Source organism: Alternaria arbusti (genome assembly GCF_024043155.1).
Source record: "Alternaria arbusti strain BMP 1465 chromosome Unknown scaffold_2, whole genome shotgun sequence".
Lineage (NCBI taxonomy): Eukaryota > Fungi > Ascomycota > Dothideomycetes > Pleosporales > Pleosporaceae > Alternaria > Alternaria arbusti.
Genome location: NW_026249942.1, coordinates 394,067 through 411,495, shown reverse-complemented (window position 1 = coordinate 411,495; position 17,429 = coordinate 394,067). Strand labels below are relative to the sequence as shown.

The 17,429-nt window shown below is 52.9% G+C and overlaps 8 protein-coding genes across 8 annotated transcripts; 4 read left to right on the top strand and 4 right to left on the bottom strand.

Annotated features, from left to right (window-relative positions):
* Positions 1-47: 47 nt before the first annotated feature.
* Positions 48-1,854, top strand: J4E86_001676 (uncharacterized protein; the record flags this gene model as incomplete). The annotated part of the gene is made up of 2 exons (XM_051442242.1): positions 48-1,376; positions 1,435-1,854. The coding sequence occupies 2 exons, from the start codon at positions 48-50 to the stop codon at positions 1,852-1,854; spliced, it is 1,749 nt and encodes a 582-aa protein (XP_051305830.1).
* Positions 1,855-2,171: 317 nt separating this feature from the next.
* On the bottom strand, positions 2,172-3,172 carry J4E86_001675 (uncharacterized protein; the record flags this gene model as incomplete). The annotated part of the gene is made up of 3 exons (XM_051442241.1): positions 2,172-2,601; positions 2,652-3,087; positions 3,142-3,172. The coding sequence occupies 3 exons, from the start codon at positions 3,170-3,172 to the stop codon at positions 2,172-2,174; spliced, it is 897 nt and encodes a 298-aa protein (XP_051305829.1).
* A 1,183-nt stretch (positions 3,173-4,355) lies between these two features.
* On the top strand, positions 4,356-4,752 carry J4E86_001674 (uncharacterized protein; the record flags this gene model as incomplete). Its single annotated transcript, XM_051442240.1, has 2 exons — positions 4,356-4,643; positions 4,693-4,752. The coding sequence occupies 2 exons, from the start codon at positions 4,356-4,358 to the stop codon at positions 4,750-4,752; spliced, it is 348 nt and encodes a 115-aa protein (XP_051305828.1).
* A 362-nt stretch (positions 4,753-5,114) lies between these two features.
* On the bottom strand, positions 5,115-6,494 carry J4E86_001673 (uncharacterized protein; the record flags this gene model as incomplete). Its single annotated transcript, XM_051442239.1, has 3 exons — positions 5,115-5,650; positions 5,727-6,291; positions 6,411-6,494. 3 exons carry the CDS (start codon positions 6,492-6,494, stop codon positions 5,115-5,117), a joined length of 1,185 nt encoding a protein of 394 aa, XP_051305827.1.
* A 1,023-nt stretch (positions 6,495-7,517) lies between these two features.
* J4E86_001672 (uncharacterized protein) lies at positions 7,518-8,278 on the top strand (the record flags this gene model as incomplete). Its single annotated transcript, XM_051442238.1, has 2 exons — positions 7,518-7,753; positions 7,849-8,278. The coding sequence occupies 2 exons, from the start codon at positions 7,518-7,520 to the stop codon at positions 8,276-8,278; spliced, it is 666 nt and encodes a 221-aa protein (XP_051305826.1).
* Positions 8,279-8,808: 530 nt separating this feature from the next.
* J4E86_001671 (uncharacterized protein) lies at positions 8,809-9,880 on the bottom strand (the record flags this gene model as incomplete). Its single annotated transcript, XM_051442237.1, has 2 exons — positions 8,809-9,690; positions 9,740-9,880. 2 exons carry the CDS (start codon positions 9,878-9,880, stop codon positions 8,809-8,811), a joined length of 1,023 nt encoding a protein of 340 aa, XP_051305825.1.
* A 1,191-nt stretch (positions 9,881-11,071) lies between these two features.
* Positions 11,072-12,700, bottom strand: J4E86_001670 (uncharacterized protein; the record flags this gene model as incomplete). Its single annotated transcript, XM_051442236.1, is given in 2 exon segments — positions 11,072-11,095; positions 11,114-12,700. The coding sequence occupies 2 exon segments, from the start codon at positions 12,698-12,700 to the stop codon at positions 11,072-11,074; spliced, it is 1,611 nt and encodes a 536-aa protein (XP_051305824.1).
* Positions 12,701-14,862: 2,162 nt separating this feature from the next.
* On the top strand, positions 14,863-17,407 carry J4E86_001669 (uncharacterized protein; the record flags this gene model as incomplete). Its single annotated transcript, XM_051442235.1, has 5 exons — positions 14,863-14,985; positions 15,040-15,809; positions 15,859-16,153; positions 16,200-16,403; positions 16,454-17,407. 5 exons carry the CDS (start codon positions 14,863-14,865, stop codon positions 17,405-17,407), a joined length of 2,346 nt encoding a protein of 781 aa, XP_051305823.1.
* Positions 17,408-17,429: the final 22 nt, after the last annotated feature.

Sequence of the window (17,429 nt, the reverse complement as noted above, 5' to 3'; positions counted from 1 at the left end):
CGTAATCGGGTCCCACCTGTCAACCGAATTTGGGTGTACCGCTGGCAATGGATGACGGTTTCCGACAGCCTGCCAAACTTCAAAAGCGAAAGAGTCGCGAACGACAGGAGCTTGAGCAGATGACCGGTGGCTTGAGTGGTCAACCCGCAGCCAATTCCTCGCAACCCATGTCCGGCTCCGACAACATGACGTCGGCTGAGAAGGAGAAGCGATCGAAATGGCGCATGTCCAATCCATTCTCTTCCAAAGAGAAGGCATCGAAAGATAGTCTTAACCCTACTCACAGAGAGGAAGAAAAGGAAAAGGCGCGCAGGGATGCCGACTCGGCGTATTACAGTAGCGAGCGCAGCAGCGCAGATCCGAGCTTCAAGAACCAAGCTCGTCCCATCTCCGGTGAACAGTACAACCATCCACCTACGAACAACCAAGCACCTCCCGCTCATACTACACCACCGAACGGGCAACACCAAAATACCCTTGCGCCCCCTCAGCACACGCAACAAACGCTTCAGAGTCGTTCGAGCCATGAAGATGTGGGCAGAGAGACATATCGCGATGCTGGTTCAGGGAACATCGTCACCGTCACAACGACCACCACAACGACGACGACCACTACAACCGGCCCAGGTGGCTCCACCACTGTAGAGCAGCCCCGCGACAGCGTTGCTCCGTCCGAGCAAAGCGTACACACTTCTGGTCCCAGCCCACCACAGCCAGCTCCTCCTCAGCCGGACAACCACTACCATCAAGGACCCGGTCTTTCAGCCCAGTCTGCTATACCTCAAAACATCACTCCGCCAGTGCCTATGAGCAACAACCAGCCAGGCAACAGACTATCTCCACAAGTCTCCAACACCGACGGCCCTTCGTCTCCACCCATCCCAGCGAAGAACAACATACGGCATAGGGTAGAGCTGGACTCGGTGTCGCCTGGAGTTCAGAGGCCGAACCCGATGGAAGAAGTTGTCAGCCCAGTCACTCCCAGCAGCCCGAACCGTGCGAACTTCTCCTACCCTGCGAGAGCACCACCTCAAGGAGTTCCACGACAGGTGCCTGGGAATGGCATCCATCCAGACCACCAGCGGATGGACTCTCAACAACATCAGGATGGCATTCCACCCGTACCTCCAGTTCCGGGACAACAGCAACCGCCACGGCGATCGAGCATCCCTCAAATGCCCGCATACCAACAGCAGCAGTCCGGCATGCCGCCCGTACCGAACCAGCAGCCATTCAGCATACCCCCTAGCCTACAGTCCGGCATCAACACCAACAACGTCAATGATTCAGACCGCCCGGTTCCATACCGCGCTGGCCATGATCTGAACAAGCAGAGCACGATGGCAAACCTCAAGGCAGCAGCAGCGGGTATCCACGTAAGTACCTCACATCCTACCACTCTCCATGCGTACATATACTAATACATTTCCACAGGGCGCAGGAGAAACCCTCCGCGGAACCTTCAACGACACATTCGACCGCCGCAACCCCGCCGCGCACGCCAAAAACCAAGCCGTCATCGACAAAGGCCGCTCGGAAATCGAAGCCGCACGCGCCCGCCAATACGCTGCCCAACAACAACAGCAGCAACAACAACAACCACACATGGGGAACCATACATCGGTGTCACACCCGCAGTCACAAGGACCTACGATTGGAGCTGCACCACCCCCTCCTTCTCAGTCGGGTGTAGGGCAGTCAGCGGTACCGGGCAAGACGGCGTATCAAGGGCCGCCGGTGTCTGGATCGCAGATTGAAGGGAGGAGTGGTGGAGGTGGGAAGTTGAGTAATATTATGAAGAAGATGAAGGAGGGGCCTACGCCGAGGCAGGATGGGGCTGCGAGTCACTCTTAAGGTTGCGAGCTAGATTTGTGGGGTTATATGATGGAATTGGTTTGCTTAGGCTTAGATACCATAGTGGATTTGTGAATGCAAAGATTGTAATGAGTATATCTTACTATGAGTAGAAGTGAGTCGAGGGATAGACATGACAACCGGTGGCAGGACATCATGTCAAATTGCAACGAGCAGAGGATATAGCCATGTATCAAAGTATGGGGATTAGGGTCATGTGTATTACAATTCATTCATTTGACTATATTACATGCTCGTAAACTCGTAAGATGCATCATCCGCGTCAAAGTAACCGACACCGTAACAGCGCCATTTGCTTAACCGTTAACGATAGTACCACCGTTGGCGTGAATAGTCTGCCCACTAATCGAGCTGCTATCATTACTAGCCAAGAAGACAAAGCAAGTAGCAATCTCGCTAGGCTGGCTCGGCCTGCCAATCGGCGCAGTGAACTGCTTGATAGCCTCGTCATTCATGGTAGCAGGAATGAGAGGAGTCCAGACGGGACCAGGCGCAACGGCGTTGACGCGGATACCCCGTCCGACGTACTGGTTTGACAGACCGCGGGTGAAGGCTACGATGGCGCCCTTGGTGGAGGTGTAGTCGAGGAGGTCGGGGCGGCCGACGTAGGCGTTGATGGAGGCGTTGTTGATGATGGTTGCGCCGCGCTTCATGTGGGGGAGGGCGTACTTGGAGAGGTAGAAGAAGGGGTGGATGTTTGTGTCGAAGGTGTGGAGCCATTGTTCCCTGTGCACTGTTAGTATGTGATCTCAGCAAGAAGAGGAAGTGATACGTACTCAGACAGGTCGTGGATGTCGTTGATCATCATCTGGTAAGCGTGGTTGTTGACAAGGATATCAATGCCACCCATCTGCTTAACAGCCTCGTCGATGACCTTCTGGCAGTTCGCCCTCTCCTTCAGATTGACGGCCAAAGTGTAGCACTTCTGTCCCTTCTCCTCTACCATCTTCTTGGTGTCTTGTGCGTCCTTCTCTTCTTCGGGAAGGTAGGCGATGAAGCTGTCGGCGCCCTCCATGGCGAAGAGAACGGCGATTGAGCGGCCAATACCGGAGTCTCCACCGGTGATGATGGCGCGCTTGCCCTTGAGCTTGCCGGCCGCCTTGTACTTCTCAGCACCTCCCTCGGGTGTTGGGAGCTCGTCGACCTTGGGCAGAGGGTCTAGCTTGGACTCGAGACCGGGAGCCTGTTGATGCTGAACATCGGGCTGGAAGCCTGTGATACCGAGTCAGTACAAGCAAGTAATCGGACGCTATTGTGCGTGCTTACCCTGCTCGAACTGTCCCTTGTTGGACGACATGTTGTGTGGTTGTTTGTGGGTATCTCGAGATCAGAAAGAAGTGTCCAAAGAGAAGGAATTGAGTGTAGTTGTTTGATTCAGGGTGAAGTTGGTGTAATTGTCGAGGACAGCGCCGTTCAAAGCGGAATTTTTATTGACGTTCATGATTTCTTGTGACATCACAAGGCTGTCACGGCACGCTCATGTGCAAGAGTGGAGCCTGGTGTGGTAAGAGTTAGGCGGAACATCACCGAAGGATGGGACTATTGAAATGCCCATCGACGATAGAATGCCATCGGTCGATGTGTCGATGCTGGCACGAACTGGTGGGAACGGCTAACGTCGCCTCAGCCTTACCCGTAGCTTTGACGCGCTCTTCGCACGGCCTTATGATCGACAGCTGTATTCTTTGAAGGATAAAAGAACCTCCAGCTGAGAAGAGGATTGAGACTGCAGCTCGGATTACTTACGAGAAATGCAGTCGGGGCACCTTCTGAAGCAACCCCACCAAGCTCATTAGTCGCGACGTCATCGAGTCGATCAGACCTAGAACACCTTTCCAGACTTCACCATGCTCACAATCTTATCTTAATAAACTCAGTACCGTATTACCACCGACTGCCATCTCATCCAACACCTCGGCGCCGTATTCGCAATCTTCACAACCCAGCGATGACGCCGATGAAGCTATTCAGAGGTATGACGTACTTCCCGCCCTAAAATCAGGGTCCAGCCGCGCCGCGCTATGACCGCATCCAGCCTCGCCCGACCACTCCGATTCCAAGACCCCTAGCACCAACGGGCATCGTAACTCGCTCTTGCATGGAACAAGCCACACCAAGGCCGTTGTAACAAGGTAAAAAGCTGTTAGGGCACGTCATGCGCCACGACTCATGTACCAGGGCACAAGCTTGTCCGGGTCCCTGCATGACGTGAGATAGACGATCGCAGCCAGATGCAGGGTGCTGGGCATGGTAGAACTTGATTTCAGGGACTTGGAGGGAATGAGATTGCGTGGACTGGGTTTGGGGTCCTTTGGGAGGGTGTGGTATAAGATGGGGGGTTATAGCACGTCTTTGTGTATTCACATCACTACACCATTCTATCTATTACAAGCTATCGATCCTAAGATCTTCCAACTCTACAACACAACCATATCTCTACCTCAACCAAACCAAACCTACCAACGCAACTTCCAGCAATCATGCCTCTTGCCCGCCGCGCCGCTCCTCGCACCACTACACGTGCTCGCCCGTCCCTGAAGACCCGCCTGCTGGGTGGGCGCAAGACACGCACCACCAAGCGCGCACCCGCGACTACCGTCACCACTACCACGACTACCAGGACCACTCGCACAACTGGTGGTCGCCACGGTCACGCTACTACTGCGGCCCCAGTCCACCACCACAAGCGCCATGCTACTATGGGTGACAAGGTCAGCGGAATGATGATGAAGTTGAGGGGTTCTTTGACTCGCAGGCCAGGTCTCAAGGTAAGCAATCGTTTGTCTTGATGAAATGTACTTGACTAACGTTATGTAGGCTGCTGGAACTCGCCGCATGCACGGCACTGACGGTCGCAACGCCCGCCGTGTCCACTAAGCTTTTCTGACGAAAGCTACGAGAGAATTTCCTTTATTGTTAGCATGACGATGAGTGTACGATAGGCATGGAGATACCCGATGTTCGAGCGTTTAGCACTTAATGAATCTCATAAAGTTCCAACTTCATCACTTTGAACTCAATCCATGTGTTGAACGCTGTGTATCTTGATCGTGATCAACAGCTATATGTGATTACTTCTTGAGCTGAGCTCTTCTCGGGTCATCTCTGCTTAGTCCTTCTCCCACCGGCTCGCATGTCCCACTAAACGTGCTTATGCAGTACCTAGGTATCCACAAAATGTTGTATGAACGCGTGGTGTACGAACAGGCTGCCAAATACATCCGTCCATTTCGAGACCTTTAATCCTCTTCAGGTACACGGTAGCCGTTAGGACCTCGGAGGATCTTCTCACGGAGGTCCGGTCGACCGAGCCAGGATATGTACCAGGTAGGTTGACCATGCTTGATGCGGCACTTTGTATCCCATCGACCTCCAACAGACTGGTTGTGTTTCTCATACTCGTCGTCCAGGTTATCTCCGCGAGGTTTGCTACGATCCATACAATCAAGGCACATGCCATTGAAGTATCCGAGCGTGTTGGACATCGCCTTGAGTACGGTACTCTCCCAGTCGATGCTACGGCAGCGATTGCACTTCGCAGTGTACGCGTAATCGAAAGCCTTGAGGCGACGTACGACCTGGCCGATACTAGAGTAGTTGAGGACATCGTCGACTGGCCAAGCATCGCACTTGGTGAGGGCTAGCTGGTAACGACCGATAGTGGCATCCCAGCAGGAGCACAGCGAAGTCTCGGAACGAAGGATTCTGCCGACGCGCGAATAGAGTGACTTGTGAAGGGAGTTACGGAGGCCTCCGTGGGCATGGTTCAGAGGACCTGTTAATCAATGTTGGCATTCGGAGTTTTCTGGTACATGCGTGTAGATGGGCAGAAAAAAGAGGAAGAGACTTACCGACAAACATGCGCTCGTTGATGTGGAGGTGCTTGGGACCCTTGAAACCTTTCGGCGGACGCTCCTTGACGTGTCCAACATGCTCATAGGCGAGGTACTTGGTGACGCGCGCATAGCCGACAGCATGGTCGAAGATATAGCATGGGTATGCGAGGGCTCGAGCAGTCGGGACAGTCAAGTCGACTTTGGCCATGTTCTTCTCGTACCATTTGTTGAACCAAGATCCCAAAGTCTCTTTGATCTTGCCTTCTTGACGGCTGTCCCACAGCGATATCGCATGCCAGATTCCCACGAGCGAGACTTTGAAGAGGCCCAACTCTTCCAGTCGCTGTTCGGAGAGCTCATGGAGATGGGCGAGCCAGATGAGGGTACCCTCCTTGTTCTCACCGTCGTAGTCGGATTTGGCTTCACCACCAAAGGTAAGCTCTGTCTTGTCCTTGCTAGCTTCGAGGAGAGCCTTCACATAAGGTGACCTGGTACAGATATCCAAACTGACGAGCAGGTCTGTGACGTGTTTGACGCCATCGTCATCGACTGAGCCAATGATGGTAATGCACAGATCAGACTGCGCAAAAGGTCAGCTAGACATCGCATTGACCCAGAAGTCTACATTGCCTGGATCTCTCGGCGAGCTTCGTCTCCATGACTATTGTAGACTGCAGGGCACAGGTGAAGGTCGCTTACCAAGCCAGCTTCGGTCGTGAGCACAATGTCCTGATCTTGGACCAGGGATACTGCCGGTCCTTTGCGGGCAGTGAGTCCTGGCATCGTGGGCGATTTGCTGATGCGACGATTGTATCCGAGAGAGTCGCAGCTTGAAAATCGGAACGTGTGTAAACACTGTAGATAGAAAGAGCAACGCTTGGCGTTGCCGCTAACAACACGCTCTCATGTGACTGGCTACAACAAAGGGCAGCGACGCCCACACCGCTGAGCACAGTTGACTAGAAGCTTCGAAGAACCTTCTTCTTCCAAATCTACGACTACATATCAAGTGCGCTGAAGGCATGCGCTATATTCGACACTCGTACAAGCATGACTTAACGCTACAAATATATGTAGGGACTTAACCTTACTGCGTACAACTCAAGGATGGGTTGTATAGGTATGTCATAAATAGAGTAACATGATGAATTGAGGAGATACCAGATGAGAGATTCGAGGGGAGCTTTGATATCGCGACTGCAGAAGGAAAAGATAAGACATAGAGGCTTACGTCAATCAAGATAGGATCCGAACAGGCCTGCAGCCTACAATAACATGTAGACCTACTAGATAAGTGACCTAGCGTCAATGTAGGCTCTAGACCTGTTCAGTTTTTTTTGTATGAGGTGGGCTTGTACTTCGTATCAACTTGATGGCCTGTGCCTGACGGTCATGTTCAAGTAGAATGACGAGAGGAGGCCAATGAAGCAAGACGCCGTGTATCGTACCATATATTGTCAAAATGTACTAGATCCATTCCGGAAGGACGCGTATTATGTAGTACTTTGGGGCCAATCCAATTGGGCAAGGGACGGTCTATTGCTGGCGCTCAGATGTTCTCGCGGTCTTCTCGAGTCGTATCACATCAGAGATGTTATCTCATAAATGCGCTGCGCGTAGGGTGTATGATTCATCTTGGTGTTGATGAAAGTGATGATGAAGTCGACGAGGAGCAACTTAGAAGTCCAGCCAGGCCATACCCCACTAGCGCCATCATGCAAACCATGCAAACATCATCACCACCGAATCCACTGATCTCATCCACCCATCTCCAAACCCACCGAATTGGGATTCCACCACAACACAATGCCTCCGCCACGGCTTTCCCCAGCGCTACTTCGCGCGCGACCGCAAGCGAATTACCAATGTCTCCGCCGCATCGCACCCTTCCGCCGCGCATCAACCACACCACCGCAAAGCGACATAAAGCCCGTCGTACCCTGGAAAACACCAACCAGCGTCTGGTCACCCGAGAACCTCATACCCCCACCCAAAGATGGCGAGATACTGCTTGAGCGCCGGCCAAACCGCGCATTACCACCGTATGTCTACCTGTGCACAACACCGATCCTCAGCCCATTGACCCTCCCTCTACACTCCGTCTTCGCAACAACCCACTAACAATCCCCCCTCCCAGAGTCCCACCCCTAATATCCCCACAAATTCTCAAAACCATGCCCCTCTTCATCCTCGCCATGACCGCCTGCCTCTTCGCCTTCTTCAACTACCAAAAGCAAGAATCCTCCGTCGTAACCGCAACCCTCTACGCTTTACGCACAAACCCGCTCGTGCGCGAGCAGCTCGGCGACGAAATCTACTTTGCGAGTAAATACCCGTGGATCAAGGGCGAGATCAACCAGTTGCATGGGCGCATTGAGATCAGCTTCTGGGTTAAAGGGACGAAGAGGGCGGGCGAGGTTAGGTTGACGTGCAGGAGGAGGGGCAGGGGTGGGCTGTATTATACCAAGGAGTATAGTTTGACGTTGGAGGATGGGACGAGGTTGGAGCTTTATGATCCACAGGGGAATGCTATTGATCCGTTTCAGGCGATCGCTGTGGAGGAGTAGAGGAAGAAGAAGAAGAGGGAGTTGGCGGAGATGCTGTGGTTGCTGTGGAGAGAGAAGCAGCTCTGGTCTGCGGAGTGTGTGTATACTTGGATACTGGCTGATGCGAAGGCTAACAGCCCGACGTATTCCGACTGTTGACAAGCAAACTTCGCAGAGCACCAAAGCAGGAAAGGTCAGCGAACTCCAGCGCTGTGTACCATATGTAAATATATATGCGCATCACATATCACTAAGATGCAACGAGAACCAAGTCATGAAACAGCAATACTGAAAATTGCTAAAAGAGGAGTATATGCCAGTAAGAACACCAGAAAAGAAAATAGCGCTTCCAACGAAGGACAGCTCGCTCAACAGATGAGAAGACCCTCTGGAGCGAAAATGATAGTAGTCTCAATGTGCCAAACGCCAAGGCCGTGTACAGCAGTATGCTGATATAACAACTTAAAGAAAAGAAGAAAAAAGAAAGTGGTATCATAGTAATCGTACTCCCATCCTCACAACCGTCTCATGCCCCTGCAAGTCCAGTCCACCTAGAACTTTTCGTAATCCGCCTCAGGCCTCCTAACACTAGGATGATGCGCCAAATTCGGCTTAACAAGATGAGCAAACTGCGGATTCACATTCAACGGATAGCTAATCTCCGGCATGCGCGCAGTCTCCTCCTCCTGCTCCTCGCGCTGGCGCTGCCAGAACTTCTTGCGTGCGGGCTCGCCTGACGTGGTGCGTGAGTAGATGGAGCTGGAGGGGCGGTGCGAGAAGAAGCTGGGTTTAGCTGGTGACTGGCTGTGGTAGGAAGGGAGGAAGGACTGGCGGGCGTTGCGGAAGGCGCGGAGGGGGCTGAAGTCGAATTGCGAGAGGCGGTTTGGGTCTTCCTTGGTGGGGGAGGGGACTTGAGGGGAGCCGCAGTCGACGGGTGGGGTGCCTGTGCGCATGGGGGGTGGGCTGTTATTGAAGTTGCTGCGCGAGGAGGTGCTGCCTGTGTGGTGCGTGGTTATGGTGAAGGCTTTGTGCTTGGGGTCGTATTGGGATTGCGTCTCGGCGTCCTCGTGGAGGGTCATGGCGCCTCGTGAGCGGACCATGCGGGCGGTGATTCGCCGAGACTTGTCGCGGAAGACGAAGCTCGCGACGATGTTGAAGAAGCCGATGACGATGGCTAGGATGCCAGAGGCTACGAGTAGGCGCCAGAAAGGTAGGGTGAGCGACTCTTGGCTTGTGGCTTCCTTGTTCATGTTGCCGAGCATGTTGAGTCCGACTATCATCATCGCGCAGCCTAGAGTCACGAAGCCATGCGAGGGGCTCAGGAGTGGCCAGTTGCGGGCGTAGAAGTTGCGGAATAGCGAGCATTCGGAGACGATGAAGAAGAGTCCAGCGATTGCTGTGATGACATGGCTCGTGGCATCGAAGAAGAAGAACTGCATATGTGAGCTTTTGCGAGTCTCAAGAGTAGGTTTCCAGACGTACCTTGGAGATGATAAAGGTCTTCACCAGCATGACCACGCTGCTGGCGACCACGGAAGCGAGAGCAATGATGTTCAGACCGCGCAAAACGTTGAGGATAATGTAGCCCGGACCAGCCAGGTGTTCGGCTGAGAGAAGCGCCATTTGGTTCGTGTAGAGAGAGTCGTAGGATATCGAATCGTCCAAGTTCGTAGAGAGATACAATTGGTCTGTCCAGCAGTCGCGTCGAGCGTAGGATAAAGAAGAGAGAGAGAGAGCGTATAGATTGAACAAGATAAGTTTACGAAGATAAAGGTTAAAAGGGAGTGTCCCACGCCGTCAAGGCAGCACGCCTTCAACAATAGTAACAATAACGAACAATAGAGACGTGAAGACTGAAGTAAAATAGAGAAGCAAGAACTCCAGGTGAAGGAGGAGGGGAGCCTCAGGACATAATTCGCCGCTAGCTTGACCTGCCCATAGTCGCGAACCTTACAATAGAATCCAATATCGACCATCGCGCTGGGAAAGGCTCGTCGCCTCACCTTCGAGTGGCCCAAACGACTCCAGCGACCGTAGTCGCGCCCGTACTACCGCCCCATGTGAAACGCTCCCCGCTAGACTCGGCGGGAACGGCACTGCAAGAGGGCGGCCCAGTCAATCATTTCGCAGCGAGCAGACTCGGTTGCGAAATTGTTGCAAGCCATCGTACAGGGTCAACGTGGGGTTTTGGCATCCAGCCGATGAGGCGCGGTTTGGTCGAGGTGTGGCAGTCGCGTAATGATTGGTGTTGACGCCTTGAAACGCGCTCGCGTAGCCGCAAGGGCCGTGTTTCAGAGCTAGAAACATCCGCACGCCATGGGCTGCACCACCGCGGGCGGCAAGACATAAGCGGGCCTTCAATCGTTGGTAGCCCGTCCGTCCAATGTGAGGCGCCACAGTCTGGGAGTCGTTGTTTTGGGCTGCTTGCAGTGGAGATGGAAGGCGCGCGGCGAGACTGGCGGGTACATAGGGCGCCAAGCGAGGGTCTGTCAGCAACGGAGGTTTGTTCGAAGTGCGCTCCACACGATCGTCCTTGATCAAACCATCATCGGCTTCTAGAGTCTTGTAAAGGGCCGGAGACAGGATGTTTAGTCACCACAGAAGATGAATGCGTCACACATGCCCAATCGATAGGTAAGGAAAGATAATCATATTGCAGTCCAAGAACGATAGGGTATAATGCGGTAAAAGATCATACAGTGCGCCGAGAACAGATGGTTCAGTTGATAGTGAGCTCTCCCCCAAACACTTTGCCCACTCGATATGCCTGCCGCGACCGGGGCAGTCGACCATTAACCTATCAAGATTGTCAGTTCATTGCTCTATTACCCTGAAAGACTGGGTATGGTGACTTACCAACGTGGTATTCCGAAAAACCAGCTCGTTGCCGTCACTGAAAGGGCGAGTATTGGTCGGAAGATTGAAGACCTGTAACAAAGACTGGTTCTCATCGCGATCGTTCGGAGCAGAGTTGCGATCCGCCGTCGATCTCTCCGTTATGTGGTGGGACTTCCATGCACCATCGCTTTCATCATGAACATCCTCCCGTCCGTATCTTCGCACATGTGCCAAACGCCAGTTGGCTCCAAAGAATTGCTTCCGTGATGGCCTGGCCTTGATCTCTTCAATCTTTGCAGCCTTCTCTTCCGAGGTCATGGTCTCAATTGAGGGCGCTATGTCGGGCGAATATGCACTCCGGAAGTCCGTTCCGCGTTGGGCTTCGAGATCGTCGACAGGCGCCCTTGTCAGGCGTGAGACAGTGGCACGCTCGAATGGGTTGTATCCTGGTTCAACATCTGTAGTAACCTCCTCCATCATTGGTGTCGGTAGAGAATCGTGAGTTATAGCATTCCGGCGGCTTGGTGCACTCTTGATAGCTCGGGTAATTCTTCTCTTGATCTGCGTTGGCTGTTCATCCTGGATTTCCTCGTTCTGCATGACATTGTCCGCTACAGCACGCTGTGATGTAATCTTCCTGGCATTCCCGTGACCGTCCTGGGGTCCCAGTACTGAAGGCAAAGGAAGGTACTCGTGGTACTCTTCTTCGTATTTCGCCCTATTGGCTGTGCTGGTGAAGTTGTATACAACCCGTTCATATGGCTGTCCTGAAGGCTTCACGCCGTAGAACTCAGGTTGATGGGAGAGAACTGACTTAAGACTCTTCTCCCAGGCGCCCTGGCCTTTTTTCAAGTAGGAGAATCTCAAAGCCAGCCAGTCGATTATCTCCAACGCGGTCATACCTGTGCCTTTTGCACACACCAAGGCTATCCTAGCTAAGTCGCGGTTTGTGTGACGCTTCGTTGGTATAGACGGACCTGAGTGTGCTTCGGGTTGGCTTTCAGAGATATTGGAATCTCTTTCAACCGTCTCATTCGACTTCGAATCCGCCGACTCTTGTTCCTTCGCCGCTGCAGGGGCAGCTCGATCGGGCAAACCATTGGTAGAAGGATGCTCAGGCGGGATGTGCGTACCCACTTCGGTAGGTTCAGGAACAGTGGATGCCGCATTCCGAGATTCGTCTTCTCCTATCAGATCTGAACTATGTGTTGAGCCGGAACGAAAAACATGGGGACCGGACGTTCCTGCTAAGTCGTCGAGATCTGACATCTCAGCGGGTTGGACAGAGCGCTCTCGCGGCTCATTGACTCGTGGTACTGATGCGCTGTTGGACGACGAACTTTCCGGTATTATCTCGTTGGGTGACATAGTCTTCTGGCCAAGAGTTTCAGCAATCGACGTTACTTCTATCGGCGCACTCTGCTCAAGGGAGGTTTCTTGTGAAGTGATCAAGGCATCTGGAGCTGGGGTATCTGCGGAGCATAAGCCAGGCAGAGCATTATCACAAACCTTCCCTATATCCGGCAGGATCTTTGCCCGATCTGGGTCGGACCAGGACAAGGGGCTGATCTTGGCCGTTGTTGAACCAGGCTTGTCCTCTGACATGGGCGGAACATGTGGTGAGGAAAATATTTCCACTTCATGATTACCTAGTCTTGCAGCTGATGGATGACTGATCGAATTTGACGAGCTAGTTGGTAGGAGTGATGCATGACGACGAGCGGTGCTGACATCCGGAGTCTCAGGTATCTCTTGTTGGCCCATTTCTGCAATACGTGATTTTGTGCGACAGCCGGGACTATACATCGATCAGACTTGTCTGGAATAAAACATGCACCTACGTACCACTGAGCGTCCTTCTCCCCAGCCTTGACTAATGCGGTCTGTTTTCGACATCCCGAGCAAAGAGCTGTGAAAGGGACCTGATTTTGGGTGTGGCTCGGATCATCGAGGGCCAATGCATCCTCATCATCTTGCGTAGAGGTGTTTTGTTGGGAGACACGGGCGTTAGGGAGTTTTTCTGATAGCTGCTCGGGTATAGAACTGTCAAACTGGCTCGACCGTTGTGATGGTGTGTTCGGAATCTCTGTGCGCTCGAGCAGCTTTGGTTCAAGTGGCTGAGATGGGCCCAAAACATCCTTGGGTTTATTGAGGTCGACAGACGTGGCAGCACTCGGAGTGGTTAGGGCGATCTCAGGCTCCTCGCGCTTTTCAGGAATGACCTCTGGGACACGATCTGGTGGCACGGCATTTGGAGCTCGTTGGGCGAATCTCGGTTTCAACAATTCTCTCACGACAGAGTGGCTAGCGGGGGCCGGTGCTAAGGACACGCTAGAAGGTTTACGTGTTCCGATATCACTCAAGCATGCTGAGCATCGCCACTGTAGCCTGTCTTCTTTAGCCTTTATTCATCATGAAGGTATGAGTACCTTACGGATTAGTGCCCGGGGCGAGCGGAGGCTTTCGACAGCTATCATGGTATGATCTAGAGCATCCCGAGCATGCGACTATCGGGTTATAGCTCGTGGCACTGGATTTATCACAGATGAGACAGGTGGCTTTAGGAAATGAACCGGATTTCGAGGGCTTTCTTGATTGAGATACATGGCGCCTTCCTGAGATATCGCGGGCGTTCCGGTTTACATGTGGTTGAGGAGCAGTTGGTGCTGGGAACGATTTGGAAACCGGTATTATGCCCGCGTTCCGCTTACTTTGCGTAGTCGAAGTGGCTACAACGTGTTCATTAAAGCTAAAGTACTCGTCAGTATAGCTAAGTATTCCTCAACATCCTCCATACCTGTGCGTGATTGCGCTAGGGTCAGTCGAAAGACCTGCCTTTCGAATCGTTGAGTTGGGCTTGCCGGATGTTGTACGTTGACGCTTCAGTGGAGGCGGTGATATCACACTCTTTCGGCGCGGCTGTGCGTGACTTTGGCTCAAGGTGGGGGGCTTCTCTGAGACTTCCTTGTCGACAATACCAGGCCGATCATGATGTGGTAGCTTGAGACGAGGTTCAGAAGGCGCCTGTTGTTCGCTCTCATGATGTTCCATCTGGAATGTTGGACGGAGGTAGAAGCTAGTACCTACAATAGTACACGAATGTTAGCGTGTACTTTTGAACTATCGTTGAGAAAGTCAAGTGACAATGAACGAGGTGGATCCGTTCTGTTCAGTTTGTTTGTTGCATGGCAGCATTTCGCTGCACTGGAGGCTTCCGCTTTGTTTCTTCAACGGGCAAGCACGCGCAAACAGTGAAGGCCGCGACATACTAGGCCACGCAGCAGGCGCAAAGGCAAACCATCTCAGTGTTCTCAGCGATCTAACCTTTTACCAATGGTCATCATGCGAGAAGGGATCCGCGTCAGTTGTCAGTGCTTGATTACTTACTTGCTGTGTGGTTCAATCCGCTGACCCGACTCGGAATAGAGTGGGCTTAGTCCGGAGAGACGCGTCTAGGACAAGGTGCCGCTTCCGCGCGACATACGGGAGAAGACGATGTGAGAACAGTCTGCGAGCAGCCATGCGGAGTTTGTGATTCCTCATGCGTGTGGGTGAGAGAACGATGCGAGGCGGCAAGTAAAGGCGAGAGTGCACCGATTGTTGTGTCGTCCGGTGTTGAGGACGGAAAGAATCTAGGGCTCCAGGGCTGTGCGTTGAGCGTGGATCGCGCTATCACGTGCCGATGATCCGGTGGGGCAGGCGCATCTGGCCTCTACGTGCACCTGCATGTGCTTGCTGTACAGATTCACCAAGGTTACAGCAGCGCTATGAATTTTCTCAAATCAGCGGTCGCGTCTGCGATATCGCAAGGCCCGGCCTTTGGTTACACATTTGGGGATCGGGTCGATCTGAACGACTCCATCTGGACACTGCACAACGGCACAAAGCGAGTATGGCCCGGAGGTCTGCCTGTGCGCGAACACTTGCTAACGTACGCCTGCTAGGAAGACGGCTCGAAATGTAGCATCTTCTCCTTCGACATAACTGCCAACAAGTCGCGCCTGCCCCTCGCTCGCAATGCGCTCCGCAAACTACGCACCCTGCGTCATCCAGGAGTCGTGAAGGTCTTGGACACGGTAGAGACGGAGACATATATCTACATCGCGACCGAACGACTAAGCCCGCTCAGCTGGCATGTTAAGAGGAAGAGTCTGACAGAAGAGACCACGAAATGGGGGCTACACAACATTGCGAAGACGCTCAAATTCGTGAATGCCGATGCTGCGTCGATACACGGCTGCATCCGCCCAGCGTCTATATTCTTCAGCGAGAGCGGCGAGTGGAAACTTGGCGGCTTCGATGCGCTGAGCTCTGTGAAAGAGGACGATTCCATAATACCGACCTATGGTGGTCTCATACCAGATGCGGGACGATACATGGCTCCTGAGGTTTCGAAAGGAGGGTGGGAGGTCGTTAAGCAGAACCCGACGCACGCTGTAGATGCATACAACTATGGGATCCTTATCTTCGAGGTCTTCAACGGCAGCTACAACAGTAGCGACCAGCTAGGGCAGATGAAGAGCATTCCACCAAGCATGCACCAATCATACAAACGCCTCCTCAACCCAAACCCAAAGTCGCGTATGAGCGTGGGCCAGTTCTTGGATCAGGGAAAGCGGATCGGAGGCTTCTTCCAAACACCATTGATTCAAGTGACGGACGACATTGAGAACCTGGGATTGAAAGCCGAGGACGAGCGGAATGAGCTACTCGGGTAGGTGATTTCAGAATCCATTTCCAACCAATATGCTGACCGATCATAGGAAGCTTGATGCGGTCGCGGACGACTTCCCAGCGGATTTCTTCAAGATGAAGGTACTTCCTGAACTACTGAAGTCTGTCGAGTTTGGAGGCGGAGGTGCCAAGGTATTCAGTACTGTCATGCAAATCGGACAGAAGCTTTCCGATGACGAGTACGAAACTCAAATAACACCGGTTGTAGTACGGCTTTTCGCAAACCCAGATCGAGGGATACGGGTCTGCTTGTTAGATAACCTGCCGCTTATGATCGACCATTTACCTCAAAAGCTTGTGAACGATAAGATCTTCCCCCAGATGGTAAGCGCCACTTTCAAAGTCTTGGACGAAATACTAACATCATCAGGTGACTGGCTTCTCGGACATCGCACCGGTTGTGAGAGAACAGACAGTGAAAGCTATTCTTACTGTGGTACCCAAGTTATCAGACAGAACAGTGAATGGCGAGCTTCTTCGCCATCTAGCAAAGACGGCAAACGATGAACAGCCCGGTATTCGGACCAACACTACAATTTGTCTAGGAAAGATTGCGCGGAACTTGGGAGCTAGCGTGCGTCTTGATACATTCTATGTACAAAACAGACACTAACATATTGACAGAGCCGAGCCAAAGTCCTCGCAGCAGCTTTCTCTCGCTCGCTACGTGACCCGTTCGTACACGCTCGGAACGCTGCGCTACTTGCACTGGCCGCAACAGCCGATCTCTTCACGGAAGATGACTGCGCGACCAAGCTCCTTCCTATCATGTGTCCTTCATTGGTAGACAAGGAGAAGCTCATTCGCGACCAAGCACAGAAGAGTGTTGACATCTACATTGCACGGATCCGCAAGTTCGCGGCCACAATGCCGGATACCGTGCTACCATCACCAGGTCTCGCCGCTGGCGGGGGACCTACCCCACGGATTGGGACACCTGCAAACGATACCTCATGGGCCGGCTGGGCCATTTCAAGCTTCACGAACAAGTTAGCATCTACAAGCGGCGAGATGCAAGCCAACTCTGTGGCCAATGGAGCAGCGGATCAAAGATCGTCTTCTGTACCACCAGCTACCACAACAACCAGCAAACCACCAGTCCCTGTAGCCACAAAGCCCGGAATGACTTTTCATAGCGCGAAAAGTACCGCCTCAATTCCTACCATAAAATCACCAGATCCAGCAGCGGCGTTCGATGACGAGGCAGAAGACTTCAACAATGACTGGGGAGGTTTCGCTGACGAAGAGGAAAAGCCACAAGATGAGGAGGACCCATGGGGTACACCAGCCGTGTCGAAGCCAGCATCCACGACGTCATATGATGACAAGGGCGAGCCAGACTTCGCGGGATGGTTGGCAGCTCAATCGAATGCGAAGAAGCCCACGAAGAACGCTCTTCCAAAGGGTCTCACTAAATCAGCTACGCCAGCAGCAAAGGCCGCTAGACCAGCAGTAGGAAGCAGGTCGAGCACGACAGGAACAACGAGAAAAGTCATCGTACCGCCCAAGAAAGAAGTCAAGAAAGAAGAGCCAAAGGCAGATGAAGAAGAGGAAGGCTGGGGTGATGCGTGGGATTGATAAGGTATCTCGCAAATGATGT